Genomic DNA, 19,470 nt, shown 5'->3' on the forward strand with positions numbered 1-19,470 from the left:
TATTCTATGGTAGTAAATATGTAACTAAAGAATAAACACAATTAGTGATATTTCTACCGCAGCCTACTACTGCTTGGTTAGCTGTCCACGACTCAGTTAACATAGCTCTGGCTAAACACTTATATGGTCACAAAGACGAGACCTATTGACTATACCAATGCTTGTTTTCTCTGTTTAGTAATTGGGGGTAAATTAAGTTGCAGGCCTCCTTGGTTCTCACGCGTGAGATATATAGTTAAACAACGCATATAGAAATCTCTCAGAAATTTGCAGTGGAAAGCGATCAGATCATTTGCACGGTTACTCTTATATATTCATTTTAGTCTGTAATCTCCTTTACATCTGCCATCTGTGTACTATTGACAGCGGACGCATGATTTGTTTTGGGTATATATTCTACAAAGTAGCACACAGCCACATATATTTCTTTTGCTCCCGTAGGGGGCGGTGTTTCCTCACGCTGAGATGCTCCTACTTTTCATCAGTTGCCCTCAGCCTCCACAGAGCGGGGCGTCAGTCTACGTCACACAGCGGCTCCTTTGGACCCTCCCTTTTATGAATGACGGGCGGGCACCTAGACCTGCTAGCCGTGTACGTGTGGGCGTGCCCAAAGCGCGAAGAGGGCCAATGACTGCGCGCGGTAGGCGGGCGCGTGGCTGGAGGGGAGGACCTGTGAATATGCAGGGTTGGCACGGTGCGCGGCGGTAGGCAGAACACTCCGAGGCTTCACCTGGATGGGCACTGTGTTCCTGAGGACTAGTGGACTGCTATGAGGACTTGAGTATTGTGTGGCTGCAGACAAGACAGCATAGTGCGGATCCGCTTGGTGTACCGGAGTTGGAGGTTTCTCCCCATGCCGCCGACTGAACGGGCAGGCGAGCACTGAGCAGCGCATCTCTCCCCGCCCTAGGGAGCGGGCCGGGTGGCTGCATGCGGCCAGTTCTCCGCGGGTCGGTGCTGCCCTGAGGAAAGAAGCCGGAGCAGAGTCCCCCCCGATGGATCGGCGTCGCGCCAGCCTGCTCTCTTTGTGGCTGAAGCTGGAGCTCTGTGCGATGGCAGCGGTACTTACAAGAGGTAAGCAGAGGGGCAGAAGGGCGCTGACCTGTTACCCCTCCTACGGCTCACCAGGAGTACAGCACTTTCAGAGTCGATCTGAGTGGGTTTACCTTTGATTTCCACATTCATTGGGTTTAGTTTTATCTTATTTTTAAGACGTGACAAGTTGCCCATAGAATGCACTTCTTTCCAGTACACTTTGCCCGTAAAGTGCAGTACCGTAATTACTGTGGCCGTTTGAACTCATACCACCTCGCTTGGTGTGACGCTGTAGTAGTACCTTTGTTGCTAAACATGCGCCCATCTCCCACGTTTACATGCGAACCCTTCCAGAGCAGACCCCAGGGCACGGCACGCGCTTGTCAAAATGTTATTGTTAGCCTGTCTCTAATGAACTTCTCAAGGCTCGCAGCCCTGGGCCACCGTAGAGGCCCAACCCCGTGAACTAGAGAGCTGGTAATCTCCCGTCATCTACCAGCGTGTTGACACACTGGACTGCAGCGCATTTAGGGAGCACTGCATCGTGGAACTGCAACATGCACAACTCACACACGCGTACAGTGGTACGAGCACATGCTTACTTGGCGAGTACACATCAAGGCACACATACATCTCACCTGAACTCACTGTGTATCACAAAACGCTATAAGATTAACGAGCAGCCTCATATGTATCTAAATTCCCACAGACTGTGAACATCAGCGAGCGTGCCTGCAGAAATTGCGCATGCATTGTGCAGATAGGATGTTTTGAATTTGTGGACCCTCAAAATATTCCACATATGCACAATGCTCTGCCAGCTCAAAGTCGGTGGGCACGGCTGCATACCTTTTTGAATTCAGGGTAAACAAGAAGGCCCCTGAAATGCACTTTTACCGGACTCACGTGCATGCAGGCGAGTTGTATACCTGCTTTAATAGAGTAGTCCTGTACGGGGTGCAGGCTGAGAGGAGTGAGAAGACGCTAGGCCTGGCCTGCCCCACTCCCTCTCTGCTCTGGTAGGCTGTAATTAGGGCTGCTCGCAGCCCCGACAGCCCGGGGAGGGAAGCGCCTCTGAAAGGCTGGGCTGGGAGAGGCAGCAGGGAGGGACCTAGACTGATGCGGCGCTCCAGATACTGAAACTATGCGCCTGATAATGAGATAATTAGGGGATCACATACTTCTGGCTGCTGTCGACTTCAAAAGCTTTTAAGAGCAGCCTGCAGTCTCTCCTGCAGCCTTCGTGACTACGAGCAGACATTTTTCTTTAATGGCTAAGTACAGTAACCAGAAAGGGGAACAGCGGGGGCATTGTTCGACGGCTGAAAACACCACAAAACCCCCGACGGCCTGCTGCAGTGGTTACAATGGAGATAGTTTGAATAAAAATGCACCTTTGTTAAACCCATGCAAGTCTCTTCTTTTGGGAGGGTAAATGTTTTTTAAATGGGAGTGACACCAGTTCCTAGACTGCACCCATCTAGCTCAAAAAAAGTTAAACCAGTGAACATGATGCAGATATTATAGTGCTTGCAAAGCATACTACGTCATGCAGAAATTAAATCTTTTTGTGAGGCAAAACAACTCCCTCAAACGTTTGCTGTGTCCTCCGCGTAGAAACAACTGGGCAGTTGTTCGTGTATTCTCAATTTTATGTTGTTAAACGCAAGAGTTTTCTAAGTAGGGATTTACACGTTTGGCCCTAGGCCTGGGGCTATCGAGCGAGGGGTTTGCCCGGAGAGTTCTGAGACACGGCAAACACAGGGCCGCCTGATGCTCACGGAACACCCTTCACCAAACTCCCTTCACCCGCAGGCATCTGGAGATAAGGGCCTGCAGCGGGGGCTGGGAAAGTCCAGAGGCTGACGCGCTCGAGGGCCTAATGGCACTATTATGGCCCTTCTGGACAGTGGTTTGCTTTTTTAAGGGGGCACATGCTACGTTTCAGATCTTGTTCGCAGAAATCCTAGTTTAAGAAGTGACATTTAAAACCCTGTAAGCCTTTGGATGACAGCTGGCGGAAATTCCAACTGGCCTGTTACAGTTCGTTTCTTCTGGGTACGATTTATCGTCTGGATATTTGGACAACTGATTTACCACCCTCGGTAGGCACTACCCAACATTAAGCCAATGTATAGGAAAACTGTTTTCGCTGAAGATCAAAACAGAAACAACACATATCATGGTACAAACTCACTACTTAACTGGAATGAATGTGATTAAGAGTCACTGAATAATTTTCCAAGTTAAAAAAAATGACTGATATAACACCTAGTTGATACTACCAACAATTCACATTTCTCCACATCAAAAGGAAAATCGCAGGGCCACAGTAACCAGTTCAAGATGCTGCAGGAATTTCCTTCATGGAGGTTGATTCAGTCCGGATCTCCTATACATCCAACTATACACCCCGTATTCTGTCAGCCCCCGCAGGGTCCTCCCTGACATTGTGGCACTCGGTGTTGTGAATGTGTGCCACCGTGTACCCAGCACACAGTGGGGTTTTTCGCCCCTGTCACCTCGCCGCTGAAGCCTCGTCTTGGGAATGTGCTGTTCAGACGCCAGGGGCGGGTCATCCGTCTAGCGCGAGTGGCTGCACACGGTAAGCGCCAGGCGGCCCGGGACAGACATCAGTGAGCGGAGGCAGAAACTGAACTCCAAGAGGAAGGGCAGTGAGACGCCACACTCACTCACCACGGCGTGTGTAAACAAAGCTACAGCCAAACACGTGAGCTGAGATTAGATGCCAGTTTTTCAGACCGGAAATAGAAAGGCCAGGTGCTGGTCCTACAGTACCCAAACATCCTCGTTAAAAACGGTGGCACTGTCGGATGGGAAATGCCGCGCTTCCTGCATGAACTCAATTTTTAGCATTATTGTGTGAACAGAAATGTGTGTTCTTCATTAGAGTGTTTCAGGTTGTCAAGAATTAATCAACCCTAGTTGCACATTTCCTGCCCGCTACTGCTTCGGCAGGAAGTGCGCGCTCTCTCCTCCTGTCCATCCAGGTTCAATGCATCACGTGTTTCCACTCCCAGAAGGCCAGAGGGTGACCACCTCCAAAGGTGTTGGGAGACCCTCCAGTGGCGGGGGGGCCCTGTAAAAGGCCAAGCAGTGTAGAGCAAAAGTTCTCTTGTTCCAGTCCCGCATCTTTCACGGTCACCAAAAAGGGTCGTTCTGGAAACTTTGTTCGATATCAGCTATGGTTTTGAAACCCATAGTGACGTCGTTCTCTGGATGGCCTCTTTAGTACCTCGTGTGGCTATAGTTTTTATTGTGTGGACAACATGCTTAAATAACGCTTTATTGTTGGTTCTTCAACCCTGCTAGAATGGCCAGATGTAGTCAATGTACTTCCTTCCCTTATGGAAAAGGAAAGTACATTACGAATCCCATGGTGGTGTTGTCAAGTAGGCTGCCAGTTCCCACGGGAGATCATTAGGAGAGCGATCACGAACAGTATTCAGTACAAAAAATGTTCTGGTCGCATTTCTGCCTGGTTGTTGTTACTCCTTGCTTCTGTTATTTTTATTTTCTGGCACGTTATTCGTGCATAAGTTGGCCTCACAGATTAATAGCGGGTGCTTTCTGGCCCACACTTCTTTTATCAGACCCCGAATGATGATGACACTGGCGAACTTAAAGCCTGCAGCAGGCGCCGAGCCCCGAAAGACAATTTTAAATCCACATTTTGGGGAGATGATATACATACGCCCATGCACCCCAAAAGTTTACTCAGTTACATCATGCTGAGTTTTCGAGGGAACATTTCGTCAGCCCCAGGCTTTGACCACATTCTGTGTCACGCGAAACGAGACTGGAGTCTCACAGACTACTTGATTTTTTACAACCTCCCATTTGGGTTGATGGGATTGACTTTGGCACGGATACCCACTCGTTGTAAACGGCGCCGCCTGTTTTATTGTGCTGACTAAAGGTCGCGCTGCACGAAGGGCCCTCTCGGGAGAGCAGCCGACCCCCTTCTCTTCAGATATCGCAGCTAGCTGCCTAAATTCACACAGTAAAGCGCGGCGTCGCTGCAGCGCATGTCTCTGGCCTGAACCCCGACGGGTACCTTTTTACGAGGTGCTACATGACACGCTTAAACCGAGCTGCTGGCATAAAAGTGCAAAGTAGTTTACGACCCAGTGGTTCCGATTAAGGCGGCCTAACAAAAATTCTCTAATGAGTGCCGTTTCCTCATACCGCATCAGCCTTCTGGAAGGCCTCCCGGGCTTTGCGTCCCCTCCTGTGCATTTATTTGCCCGGTTTACTGCCTCGCTGTAAAGTATCCTGAACTCTGCATCCCTGGCTGTCTGTACAGTTGATTGCGCTGCTTTGTTTGCTTTCAATTAATTGAGGGGTGACTTTATTCTGTGTGGACTGTGTTGGTTTGTAAACCCTAGCCGAGGCAGGATTTTCCTTGGTGAGTTATGAGGCACATGCTGGCTTCCTGTAAGACCAGCCGACACCCGGCTCGCCCCTCAGCCCTTGAGGAGTTATGAGGCACATGCTGGCTTCCTGAAAGACGAGGGGACGACTTACCACGAGGGCTGGGCTTGTACAGACCCATAAGGAGACTTCCCAATAGACAGCCCTCCCATAGGCATTTGGGAACAGGACCTATATGGGATTGAATCGACCCCACCACTTCCGGCATGCCACCTTTTTTTTTGCTAGAGTTTTATATAGCGCGAACTAAACCGATGCATTGGGTAGATGGAGCGCTTTACATGAGCACCGGTTTCATTAGAGATGAACACAATGAACAGTTATTCCCCATTTTAATATAGGCCACCCCGAAGTAACATCATGTAGCTATTCTATGGGAAAACAATCGATTGTGTTCATCTTCCCTCCATCCTGTTAAGCCACCCCAGTCTGTCGTTTGCACATCTATTTATTGCAGCACCAACGAGCTTTTTTTCTGCGGCTATAAATGCATCATCTTCAACCCTATCTTTTACCTCTTTTTTTTCTCCAGGTGAAATTCGGTGCTACTGTGACGCTGCGCACTGTGTGGCGACGGGCTACATGTGCAAGTCGGAACTCAACGCGTGCTTCACGCGGCAGCTGGACCCCCAGACCCCCAACTCCCCGCTCATCCACGGCTGCCTGGACTCGCTCGCGAACACGGCCGACCTCTGCCGAGCCAGGAAGGCCCACAACCACTCGGGCAGCGCCGTGCCCACGCTGGAGTGCTGCCACGAAGACATGTGCAATTACCGGGGGCTGCAAGACGTCCTCTCTCATCCCAGGGGCGAGAGCTCAGGTAAGGCACCCGCCCTCGGCCGCGCGCACGGCGGCTCCGGCAGCCCAGGCACGCCATGTCTGCCATCGATTGCCTTGTGAATGTAATTAGACACCAGAGGGAAAGGCCTGGGTGGAATGAAAAGATGTATTTCTATTGAGCGGCTTTTATGCGTCTGTAGCAGCATTAGAGACTTGTCTGGCCTGTGCCCTTTGCCTGGATGCCACAATGGTTTCTGGGAAATTAACGTGCATTGTTACTTTGTAAAGTGGGGCCCTCCTGACCTTAACATGCGCCCCCCCCCCCCCGGTGAACAGCAGCACTGGGCTGCTGTTTACTCCACTCAGGACTGACAGTAAAACATTTTAAATAAATGGGCGAGCTTTTATTTAACGGTTATTTGGGTGTAACTAGGATGCCCTACACAGCGTAACTTTAGAAGCCGTCATTTTTAAAGACTTCTTGCAGAGAAAGTGTAAAAATATGATAAATGTCTCTTCAAAATAGAAAAAGTGTATTCCATTAATCCGCAGAACCGTTTCACCGTGCTAAATCGGGTTGCATCAGTGCACCGAGCAGTATTTTTTAAGTGATAGTTTTCAGACGTATTTATTGAGTTGCATTAATTCTTTCCCCCACCTTAAGACAATGCCAATAATGAACTAAGGGAAATCAGTTATGTGCACTCTTTGAGTGTCTCGTGTCCCTGTTATACATAAGCAACATTATACTTCATTAAATCAAACTCATGCAAACGTTTTGTGCAGTGTGCATCCTGTATATCGGGGTCCTCATTATCACATGTATGAGATAATGAAGGAAAAGTGGAATAAAACAATTTCCTAGGATCATGCAATTTGGTACAGTGGTCAAGCTAGAATTAATCCCCTGTTTCCTGCTTTCACATTGGGCAATTCACTAGATGTGTATGTCTCACCTCCCCTCCACCCACCTTACTGTCAACAACCGCCAGAGCCCCCCTACCCCCAGCCCATGGACCACCACCCGTCAGTGTGGCCCTCTGTCACACCGCAGGCCAAACCTTTTGCCCATGTTCTAGGACCTAGATGTGGAGTTAATGATAGTAAATCTAGGCTCTCCCTGTATAGGCACTTGCCTTCAATATTTTCTCCCACCATAATAGCATGCCACAATATTCTCCTACTCTATTCAAAGATTGCACTCTCCTGGGATATTGTGCGTGTGGCACTACAAGGATACCTCATTAACTCATTCAGGATTATTATCTGAGAGGTGTTTTTGTCCTGTGCTGTAGCATTGTGATGTTAATCACATGAAAAGCCAGGAACCTTTTGAGGTAAATATTGGAGGGATTAAGGCATTTTACAGTTGTGGTTTCTGGAGAAAAAGAGTTCTTGTATCTATCTAATGTTTTTGGTAATGATTAAAGAGAAAGTGGCTGCAACACGGTGCAGTTACAAGGCAAAATACATGTGCACTGATGCTTTACATTTGCAAGATAATAATTAGACATATTTGGTAAAATATGGTGAAATACTTAAGGGTAATATATACAACACTTATGCCCAGGAACTAGGGGAGGAAAATCACAAAATTTTTGCTCATAGGAGACGGGGGAGAAAAAACGTAAAATCCCAATAAAAGCGGGATGGATGAAAGAAGCAAAATGCAGGAAATGAGACTTAACACTTGAGTAGTTCTAGGTGTGTAAAGCTGTCTTAGAAAATGGGAGTAGACTGGGGTGGAGAAAAGGTAGATCAGGTTTGGGAGTATCTTCAAAAGTAGGACTTCAAGATCCTTGGGATGTAGTTGTGGTTGTGTTGTGGTCTGGGGCCTGTATAGCTGGTAGTAGAGTCCTGGAATAAATTTACATTTGAAGATCAGTCTATACAGCTCAGTTGTCTGACCATACCCAACATAGTGACATTTCCACACACCCTTGGCTTTTGGTAGCCCACTGTTGCTTCAAGATCTTTTATGTTTAACAGTAAATGTCAAAGATACTAATATGCATTTTTCTTGTATGTCTTGCACAGGTCAGGGTGGCAGATACCAGCACGACAGCAGCAGGCACCTCATCTCCAAGGTGCAGGAGTTAAGCTCTTCGAAAGAACTGTGGTTCCGGGCGGCTGTGATCGCCGTCCCCATCGCGGGCGGTCTGATACTGGTGCTCCTCATCATGTTGGCACTGCGCATGCTCCGCAGCGAGAACAAAAGACTCCAGGACCAGCGGCAGCAGATGCTGTCGCGCCTGCACTACAGCTTCCATGGGCAGCATACGAAGAAGGGGCAGATGGCCAAACTGGACATGGAGTGTATGGTACCGGTCACCGGGCACGAAAATTGCTGCATGACTTGTGACAAAATGAGGCACACAGACCTGGGCAGCGAAAAAATCCTCTCACTTGTCCACTGGGGAATGTACACTGGCCACGGAAAGCTGGAATTTGTGTGACCATTTTAAAATAAAAATTCCAAGACATACATGGTTTAAAACACTGAGGCCTTAGGGTTCTGCTGGACAGGAGCACTTTATCAGCAAAAGAAGAGGACATCTTTTGCCATCCATAATTTGGGAGGGAAAGGACCTCTCAAAGCCAATCTTGGATATTTCTTCTGAAGGATACCAGAAGTTGACGTCTTTTGCACAGAAAAAAAACTCTGTATTATGTGCTTTCATTTTACAAACTCAAGAAGTGAAAGTTGTACACTGTCACCAGGGTTATATGAGCTATCGGGAGCAAGTGGACGCAGTAGCGAGCTCCTAATGTATGTTAAGTTTCCTGTTGTAAAGATTTTCTAAAATATATATATATATTTTGTCTGAAGTCAAATGGTGCAGTTTGGTCTTCCTTTCGGTTTGGCATGCCATAGCTAATGGACCTATACCGCTCTCTGAACCACGCATTTTTATATTTTTTTTAATGTTGCTGCCTTTTCCACACACTCCATCACTGTCACTTATACAGTGGATTTTCATTTCATCATCACACGCTCAGCCAATCCCCATTTCGAGTCGACCAATGTTAGATGTTTCTGAGAAATGTTCCCTTACCCAAGTGTAAATGTACAAAATGTTACACTCATTTAATTTATTTTTACCTCTGTACTCCATGCTATGCATGAGTAGTTTAGATGTCTCTACCACAGAAGAGGGTCTATATTGCAAAATGCAAAAAATCCAAGATTGCTCAATATAGAATCAATTCAAGTCACAAGTTTGAAGGGGGGAAGGGCATTGCCTTTGGTTATTTGTAAATTGATTTTGTCCCTCTGTAGACTGTTTTAGGTAGCTCTGGGCATTTTTGACTATGGGTTTCCCAGAGCGAGGCTGCGTATAGTTGTCGGTTTGGGATTTTCCAGTTTAAGCACACAATGTAGCACATTCAAAGTTACTTGGAGGTCAGGCACATCTGATGGGCGGTGGAAGGGTGTCTTGTAAGGTAATCTTTTCTCTAGTGCCAGTACAAATGCGCTGAAGTTGTAAGCTGTGCATTGAGAAGGAACCAACTATAAAAGAGCTGAAACACACCCGGAGACCCTCACACCATCCATGAGGGTGGCGCGGGTCTCCGGTATGCTTTCCAACATGTAGGCCCGCATCGTCCCTTAGAAGCGTTAGTGAGTTGCTTCTAGCCCCCCCTTGTCTGTGAAAGGAGAACAATTTTCTATTCTATCAGCTGAAACGTGGATCAGTATTGAAGATTGATACTTAAACCTGGCCACGGCAGCACCTCCAGTGACATAAATTTGAGGTGGTGCCAGTGAGCGTGCTAAAGCCCTGAGGATATTAAGCGCCACAAATGTAGTTAGCAACAGTGTTACAAAGGGTTTCTGTGACGGTAGATCTGACGCACAGGGCTGTACTCAGAAGGTCCATGCTAGAGTAAGGCCCTCCATTAGCCATTGGGGTTTTAAACAGTTGCCAACTAGATGTTGCCACATCAAAGTCTTTTAGGGTGGAAGGGGGTGTGGGGGTAAAAGGACATTGGGGCTCCATGTCATCAAACAAACACATTGTTCTGATTATGCATACCAGGAATATAGACCGACCATTGACTTTTCTCTTAGCGGCTACTTTTTGGAATTGTTAAAAAACGTCTCTTGATTTACAAATTGTTTTGCTCCCTTTTGAAAGAAAGTATTTATGAAAGATGAAACGCCCCAGGCTCTGTGCCCTGACCAGGCTCTGTGCCCTGACCAGGCCCTGCCCTTCCCTGTTCCTTCTCTCGGGGTGTGGCTGGAGACAAAGGCTGCTGCCTCTCCTGACTCCTGGGATACTGTTACCCGGTGCCGGCTGCAGATAGCAATATGGGTGAAAACAACTGTGTTAGATTAAAGGGCATAGAAGACATAATGGGGTCGAGAGAAGAATACACCATTATACATGAGAGGTGGGGGCGGGGGTTGGAGAAGAGAAGCAGGCCGAAGCCTGAGGGCAAAAGGTTTAAGAGAAAATCCTGAAAGAAGGCAGACATCACAAAGAACAGCTATTGGGGCAAGAAAATAAGCATTGTTGGAAAATAAGTTAAACCTTCTCCGAAGGTTGGCAGGGTCTCCAGCTGGTGGGAGAGTTCCATATGCAGGTTGCACTGCCCAATAAAAAAGAATGATGACGTGAAAGGCTTCAAGGTGCTATGGGCACTGTTCAGCTAGCTACGCTCCATATTTGGTGTTGCAGAATCTTGGTGCGACTCGCATCTAAGCACCCCATGTCACGCGCGGTTCGGGGTCAATGCATCTAAATACACAATCTTGTGTTTTTTTTAGGTGACTCCTGCTGGCGTGAGACATAATCACTCTACTCGCGAACCCCAGTCTTCACTCTCATGCCTGTACTGCCAACCCTGGGGGCCCAGATTGGCTCTAGACATTTTTACAACCTCTGTCAGTATTTGCATCGCATTCCTTTGTTAAAGGTCAAAAAGTTAACAGGAAAAAATAACAGAAGTAACTTAAATTCACAATTCATTCCCAGCACATTTAGCACACAAATGCAGCTTTTACGATCCCAGTAATTGCCTTTGAGCTGAAAGGAAATCCTGTTTCACGCGCACCATTCCCTGGAAAGACCAAGCATGGCACAGCTCTGACGTAAATCAGCGGGTTAACTCCCATGGACAGGGCGAACGAGGCGAAGACATTGTCTTGGGTCAAATGACCAGCTGTCATTTAGATGCGAGGTGATGCTTAGCTTCCGGGTTAACAAGCACCGCCCACCCAACCTGTGGCAGACGTGCCTGGAGAGCCGTTTGGTTGCATGATTTAACACCCCGTCACCAAGCGACCCTGCATTGGGGCAGGCTCCGATCTGTGTCAACACTTACCCGACTCTGGTCGAAAGGTTGAGACCCTTCTGGAGAAGAAAAAAACCCATTCACAACCTAATTCACAAATAGAGGTGACGTGCAATTCACATGTGTAATTATGTTCTATGTTGTCATCGAGGTGTAAATTACACGCATAAATAAAGAGTAAGCGTGAGGAAGGTGCACCAGACGAGTGCAAAGCGTTTGCCTAGACCATTTGGTTGACAGCCACACAATTGACACTTATGTGGCGTTAACATTTGTAAGTATGACATCAGCGACAACACCTCATTTTCACCCGAATTGGCCAAGCGCAAGTTATTCCTAAAGTTTAAAAAAGTGAACAGTGAAAAACAAAAGCAAGTTTGTAGAGGAGTTATTATCGTAACCGTAGTAGTATTAAATGTATGCATATTTACCTGTTAAAGTGGTTATTTAGCACTCCCTGAGACTATGGGAGGTACTGACCGGAAGAAAGGTAACAAAAACGTAAAGGTTAGAGAGATAGTTGAGCTGTTGGACTGAGTCTTGTTGGATGTCTTTATTGTCTAGCACCCTCCAGGCGTGAGGATGAAAGCCGAGTACTTCTGGGAAACAACTAGGTTTTTCAGATTTGGATTTGGTGGATTTTGGAATTAAAAGATGATGTGCCTTTTCTCCCTCCCCTTCAACCCCCCCCCCCCCCCTATAAGTGATGGGCAGCTCCCATATAGTTTCCAATCCACTTGTATCTCAGCACTTTTCTTATATGCGTGAGTAGGCATTAAGTGAGAGGTGTGCTAGATTGGCAAGAAGTGTTGTAGCCTAAAACTGGTCCAAGATGCAGGCTTGATGTATGGTTAGGGTCCACCCTCATTGGTGCGTGGTCAAAGGCACTCTCCGGAGACCAGTGTTCAGATCTGCTCTTCCTCCGTGAAGGGCAGCACTTGCTCTTGGGGTACCTCAGTTGTCATGCAGCTGAACTCAAGGTCTCCATATGAAGAAACCCTGCTCTTCCCTTAGGCAGGCCTGATCGTGCTCAGAACAGACATACCAAGTGCAGCAGGACCTTATCGAAAGCCTCAGAGAGCTCAAGGTAAACCGGAAGGAGGTGACCAAGATGTCCAGGACTGGTTGACCATCATTTTGTACCTGTAAGACTGCAGTTTCCACTACTTCCTGGTCACTGAACGTGAATCATTGTAATGGTTTGGAAAGTAGGCAAATCTATAGTTTTAGGCAAACAAAATGAGTGGAAACAGCCTAAATCTGCGGAAAGAGAAGTCGAAATCTATAGGAAATTTCTGCTAGAATAAAGGTGCAGCCTGACGGTGAAAAAGCAAATTAAATGATGTTGCAGCAATATCAAAAATAATTAGAAACTATAATCACGGTATTTAGTTTCAGCATTTCTGAACTTTTATAAAAACAGGTTTTATGGAATGTGATGATTTCAAGACCCCCTCGTGTGCATTTCACCCTCATGTACATCTATTGAACTGTAGTGAGTGAGTGCTCTTGGTGAAAGTCCTGGTTTCCTTAACATCTCCCCATACACTGGTCTCCAGCAGCCTTTTGTGTGCCCTGAAGCCCGAGTATCTGCATCAACCTTTTGCCACGCCCATCTTTGCTGCTTGGACACAGAACAACTCGCCTGTGCTTGCTGAATTTACGTGCAGTGGATGCGTGCGGGGCGGTGGGTTGGGCGGGGAAGGAGAGGGGGGCAACTGTACAATCGCATCATTCCAGTGCGCCCCCCCCCCCCCCATAGTACCCTTGCTATATCACCACAGGAGCCCGCTGCTCAGCCAAACCTGTACCTCAACAGTGCTGTTTAACAAAAAATAACAAGTTCGTCAGTACTCAGTGCAGATTTAATGGTCCATGTTATCAGCGTCCGCTCTGGCACAACCTCCTTCACCCCATTTAATTCCTCCTAGCTCACTGACAGTGTGACATGTTTTCGAGAACACAGAAAATTCTGACAGATGGAAAACCTTTAAATAATTTTTTAAATATAGGGGAAACTTGTAAAGTGGGCAAAATCTGCAGAGAACTAAGACATGTGTTTCCACAATCAGTGCTGCGCATATGTGCTCTGCATAGAAATAGAAGCAGCTAACTCACATTGTAGGTAGATGCCATGAACACACCTGCTCAACTTCCACAGAACATACTATACCCACCAGTAGCTCTGAAGTCTGCACTTTAGTTAATAGTAATGTGATGCGCCCAGTAATGCGGCTATAGACTGTGCTCCTAGTGAAATTTCACGGGCTGGTCTAATGTTTTCCTTATTTTATTGGTACTTGCTAAGCACAGTCTGCCAATGGCATGGGATCGTGGTGTTTTAGGAATAAATTCCTCGAAGTTTCACCTGCTAGAGCTGGGGCATGCCCTGCTCTGGATCTAACAGTCCGGAGGTGCATTAATGGCTGGCTGCTGTATCAAGCACTAGCACTATCCCATGTGCATTGTCAGTTGCTTCAGAGTGGTCACATGACCTTGGTTGCCAATAAAAACACCTTACATGCGGATATATATATACACACGCGTGTGATTCATCTACAGACCTCCATGAAGAGTACAGTCTGAGCTGCAATCTAAATACACAGGAATAAAACAAAGTGATGGGTGGAATGCGTGAATTAACGTCAGCCACTGGGCTGCATCTCGGTCTATCTTATCCTGCACACCATGCCACCTGAGGCTGGGCCCAGCCATCTGCAACTCTGTGTTGCCCCAGCTCCAATAGAAACAGTCCAGTTCAAACTGCAATATAAATACACAACATCCAGTATACTCAGGAGTACAGTGAGTTTCTTCCATAGGAGCCACTGCCACCGTGGCTCTCCACTGTAGTGTTTGCAATAAAGATAACATCTAGCTTATCCATCTTTCTGCAACTTTCCTCTCACCTTACCACCCCTGGAAGTTTGATGGTATCTCTTTTCAAATTAGGAACAGCTTCAACGCTTACACACCAACCCAACTAGGATGCAATGTTGCACACTGGACAGTGTGTGCATCTCCACTAACAGGATCTGACTCCCAGTCTGCAATGGAAACGTCAGAACTGGTAATTCAAGACGGCTCCCTGAACTTACAAAAGAGTGTTGTGACTAGTGGTCAATTGAGCGCGATACATTTGGCACACAATCGACCATTGGTACTCCAAATATTTCCCAGGGGCCAAAAAGTTTGGTCTGTGGTGTGACAGAGGGCTACAGTCGTGACAGCAGGGTGGTGGGGTGGGGGAGGGGGTGTAAGTTGGCTGTATGGGAAGCGAAGCATGCATATCTAGAGGCTGAATTGAATTTCACAATGTGGAACCAGAACATGTGGAATCAATAATGGCTTCCCCACCTGACCAAATTGTTTGATCCTGGGCAATTGATTTAATTCAGTTTCTCCTAATTTTTTTTCATTATCACATATAGAGGACCTCGAAATATATCCCTTCAGGGTGTGCGCTGTACAAATCCTTCTTTTGTGTTTGATGTAATAAACTTTAATGTTCCTTTATAAGACCAACTCGGCCTCCCAAATAGTGCACATAAAAACGGACTTGTCTCTTAGTCCACAAATGGCAGTGTTGTTGATTTGGGGAATAAAAATGGATGTTCATGTCTGACAACTCACTTAAATACTTCTTGATACACTGATATAATTGGATTTACAGGAAAAATGGCTCTGCATGCTAATGAAATACACATTTTGAAGAGACTTTTTATATTTGTATGCATTTGCTGCAAGGTGTCTTTAAAAATGAAGGTGTTCCTAAAGTTAGAGGTGCAGGATGCCCTAGTTACTTCTTCTCTTTAACTGCAAATAACCTTTGAACAAATGCTTGCCCATTTACTATCTTTTGAATGTTAGTGCTGAGTTGAGTAAACAGCAGCCCAGTGCTGCTGTTGACCAGGGGGCCTCATATAAAGGCCAGGAGGGGCGAATACGACCCCAGACCGTACTTTGAGTATCACTGCAAATAGACAAATTACATTCCTCAGGTGTACTTTTTCTGTCTTGGTGTCTCTTCCATGGTAGGACACCGGATAGAGGTTCAATACAAGACAACCTAGACCTCACCTGTATGCAGGGCCACTGGAAGGCAGCAGGGAAGGACCAAATTCTGTGTCATGGTTGACTAAATTATGTGGCAAGAAAAGGCAAATTATGCAGCTTAATGCCGCACATTTAGTGATGGCATTGCTTAATTTTTGTGTCGTTTTGATACATGTTAGCACTTTTTGGGAAAATATTTTAACTTTTTTGTACCAGTTTAACACACAAACATAGCAAAAAGCAGCAGAGAGGCTGCCAGTCAACCTCTGCGAAGGGCCTTCCAAAGTTATGCCAAAACGTTGCGGAGGTTTTTGTAACTTGATAGAAGATATTTTTTATTGTTATAATCTGCGGATTATGCATCAGATAATGGAATATGTGGCAAATCCATTATTATGCAAAAACGCAGCGGCGGCAAAATCGGAGAATTCCCATGGCCTTGCCTGTATGGTATTATGAACCAGTTTTACATCATCTCAACAAGCAATGAGATGGTGATTTAACAAGTGTCGAGAAGCCCAATGTTTGACAGGCTTCATAGAAACATCAGCTGAGTAAGACATCTTTTGAAGCACATAAGGTAAGCTAGATCCATATACCATTGAGGTAGCACCCACTATCTAAATAATACGGGACACCCAAGTTTTTCATTTGAGACTCCCACCAGTGCTGCCGAATGCGCGGTTGTGGAATACCAGGGCTGCCTAGTCTTGATTTCACCTCTTGCCTCTTTCACCAGCCTACACTACCTGGGGCAGATTTACAAGCCACTTTTGCGTCACTTTTCCCATGTTAAAGGGGACGCAAAAGTGGCGCAAGGGGCTTGTAAATCTGCCCCCCTGTCTTTATGCCACTCTTTCGGGTTGCCTTTCACACATTTCTCGCAGTTTTTCTATCTCCTCTTCCTCATTTCTTCCTTTGCTTCCTTTCTCCCATTCGCCCTGGTTCAAGAGGTGATGATAAAAATAAGCAGTCAGTCAAAAAGAATGTTTATTTAGACCATTAGTTTTTAAACAGCATAGAAACTCAGAAAGGAGTCATCAAAGCGTGTATATTCAATTCAACATTATAAAAATGTATATAAGCCATTAAAATCTTCTCATAAAATTCACAAGAACATAATCATCATAAAATGTATGTGACTTAAGATCTTATCATAGGCTTACAATGCAGATACTGGTATTTCCACAGAAAGATTACAACCAATTTAAACACGGAGGACCTTCTAACAGTCCAATAAAAGATGTTTATTTGCAACCATATATCTCCCAAGGGCACAAGAAACATCCAGATAATTAATATTCGTTAAAAGTGCCCCTGCTTTCTCACGGTTGCGGGTGCCATATTTTAAAAAAGCGGTCTTAAAATGGTTTTCCGAAGAGTCTCGACATTTAAACGATACAAGAGGATGTGTAGATTATCGCATTTTACACTCAGGCCACAGGTCATATACCAGATGCGTCCATCATCACCATTTTTACCTTTTCATTGCTTTAACTTGGATTGATACAGATTGTCATCCTTCACAACTGAATATTCATGCCAGCGGTTCGGCAGCGAGTCCACCTAAGGGAACCGCTCCTCATTTTGCCATGAGCTGAGCATAGATTGGTCTGGAGACTTTCCCCTTACGGACTGCCTATCGGGTTCTCTGCCAATTTCCTTCGCTAAGATGCGGAGTTCACTCCTCATGGTTTCTATAGGCAGATGCTGGGAGCCCATCCTAAGACCCACTACCCTACATATGTCCTCCAGGTTTTTCCTGACACCCTTGGCCCAATGCACTGTGTGCAATCTCATTCTTACACCACAGGGATACCTTATGCCCATCGCCTGCATTCAAACATGGCCAGAATCTAGCTGCCTCCACACGTGCCAGATAACTCCAAGACCTAGTACCCTTTTCCACTCTTACTGCCTGAATCATTGAGGGCCTCGGCGGGGACACTAAACTATTCGGACATTTCCCCATCTCAGATTCCTAATTCCTTTTGCCACTTAAGCTTAACAATTCTTCTTCATACTGAAATTGAGGACGGATCATAGTGGTATGGGGTGTTAAAACTGGCCTTAGGGACATACCCCATAGTCTCTATTACATTTTTTCAGACCAGTTATTGATGCAAGGGCGTTTGCTTTAAGTGATTTAATATGGCGGTTCCGCAGTAAACTCTTCTCAAACCATATCCATAAGTACTTATATTTATTAACTGATTACAATTTCGTGGATCCTAAGTACCACCAAAAATTTACAGTTTTTTTGCCAAAACCCAATTCCTTAGTCTTCTCCAAGTTTGCCACTAGCTTTTGTTGTTGCAATACTTTAAGAAAACATCCATCTTCCTTAGTAAGCCTATCTTCGTCAGATCCATAATAACAAGATCACCCACATACAGGAGACATGCTATATGGTACCCATCCACCTTAGGGCTCACGTCCTTGCAACTGCTACAACTGACAGTAAACTAGTAGAAGAGTAATGTGGCCAAGACACACCCCTGTCTCAGCCCATTGTTGGTTGGGATTCTCTAAGTCGTAGTCCCATCATTGTCCATAATTACCAGAGCCCAATTGTGTGAGTGCAACCCTTTTATTATTGCAAAATAAAAGATATTGGGGATATCTTGTTTCGCCAGTGTCTCACATAAAATAATTTTGGTCCACCAAGTCAAAGGCAGCACAGAAGCCTGAGAAGCAGCAAAATAAGCTACCCCGTTGCTCCATGGACTTCGATGCAAGAAGCCATAAACAGAAGCAGTGATCTATTGTAGAGTGGCCTTCCTTCAAGCCCCCTTGTTTCTTCTTCATGTAACCATGTTCAATCAGTGTGACCTGCCTTGGTCCTAGCCCTGTGTGACACCTCAGAAAGGGTTTGTTCAATTAGCAAGCTTCTGGTATTTCAGTTTCTGGCATGAATTAATCCCTTCCTTTAACAGATCACCTTTGCAAGCGCTGCTATAACCAAACCCAAGTACAGTAATACCTTTGTTACTTCATTCCCTTTATTATTGTTTGTGAACCCTACTTGCCTGAGGGCCTTTGACCCTATTGTTTTTAAAATTGGGCAATTTGAGATGGTTTATATTAACTGAGTGTGATTAGGGGGACTCATTTCCTTGCTCTCTTTCCTTTTTAGGTCTCGCCTGAGCTAGAGCTTTAGCGCTGCTCTGGCGAGAGCTTTAGTAAATGGGGCATTTGGAAGTGCAAACTAGTGCTTTTCAGGCCTCCAAATACAGTGCTTGTGCACAGGTCGCGCGCACCATTTTGCAGCCTGCCTGATCACTTTCACGGCCGCTTTGATGTTCTCAGTGAGCCGCGCGGCCACTGAGAACATCAAAGTGGCCGCAAAAGTGATCACCATTTGCCACCCCCTCCCTTATCCCACTTCCTGCTTGTTATTTTATACTTGCCTCCTTCCTCCGTTGTTAAGAAGCTTGCTTTCTTTTGCCATTTAGTTCGAGCCAATGTTTTGGTTTCAGCTACAGCTCTTCCGCTGTAGCAACAGCTTTGCTTTCGTTTTCGCCACAGCAGTCGTCAAACTGCATTAGTAGTGCTCTGTGCCTCATCATCAACCCCCTTAGCGGTTCTTCTGAGGCGATGTTCTTTTAAACCTTGGCATTTTTTTACGCAATAACAACTGCTTTAATTTTCACGTGTTTTTCATTGTGTTTTCACTACGGCTTTTCTCCTCCGCATTTTCAGTGTATTTTCTAATGCTTTGCTTTTGCCGTGTTTTTAACTCCGTTTTCACAACAGCATTTTCTCAGCCCGCATTATTAGTGCATGTCCAGTTAACGTTAAGGAGCTTCAAAAATACAACTGCGGCGGAAGCACTAACCTCTGGGC

At 46.0% G+C, this 19,470-nt stretch overlaps 1 protein-coding gene across 1 annotated transcript; it reads left to right on the forward strand.

Annotated features, from left to right (window-relative positions):
• The first annotated feature begins 654 nt into the window (after positions 1-654).
• BAMBI (BMP and activin membrane bound inhibitor) lies at positions 655-9,099 on the forward strand. Its single transcript, XM_085631786.1, has 3 exons — positions 655-1,074; positions 6,023-6,310; positions 8,308-9,099. The coding sequence occupies exons 1-3, from the start codon at positions 996-998 to the stop codon at positions 8,724-8,726; spliced, it is 786 nt and encodes a 261-aa protein (XP_085487912.1). The 5' UTR covers positions 655-995; the 3' UTR covers positions 8,727-9,099.
• Positions 9,100-19,470: the final 10,371 nt, after the last annotated feature.

Source organism: Triturus cristatus, chromosome 10 (assembly GCF_964204655.1).
Source record: "Triturus cristatus chromosome 10, aTriCri1.1, whole genome shotgun sequence".
NCBI classification, from domain to species: domain Eukaryota; kingdom Metazoa; phylum Chordata; class Amphibia; order Caudata; family Salamandridae; genus Triturus; species Triturus cristatus.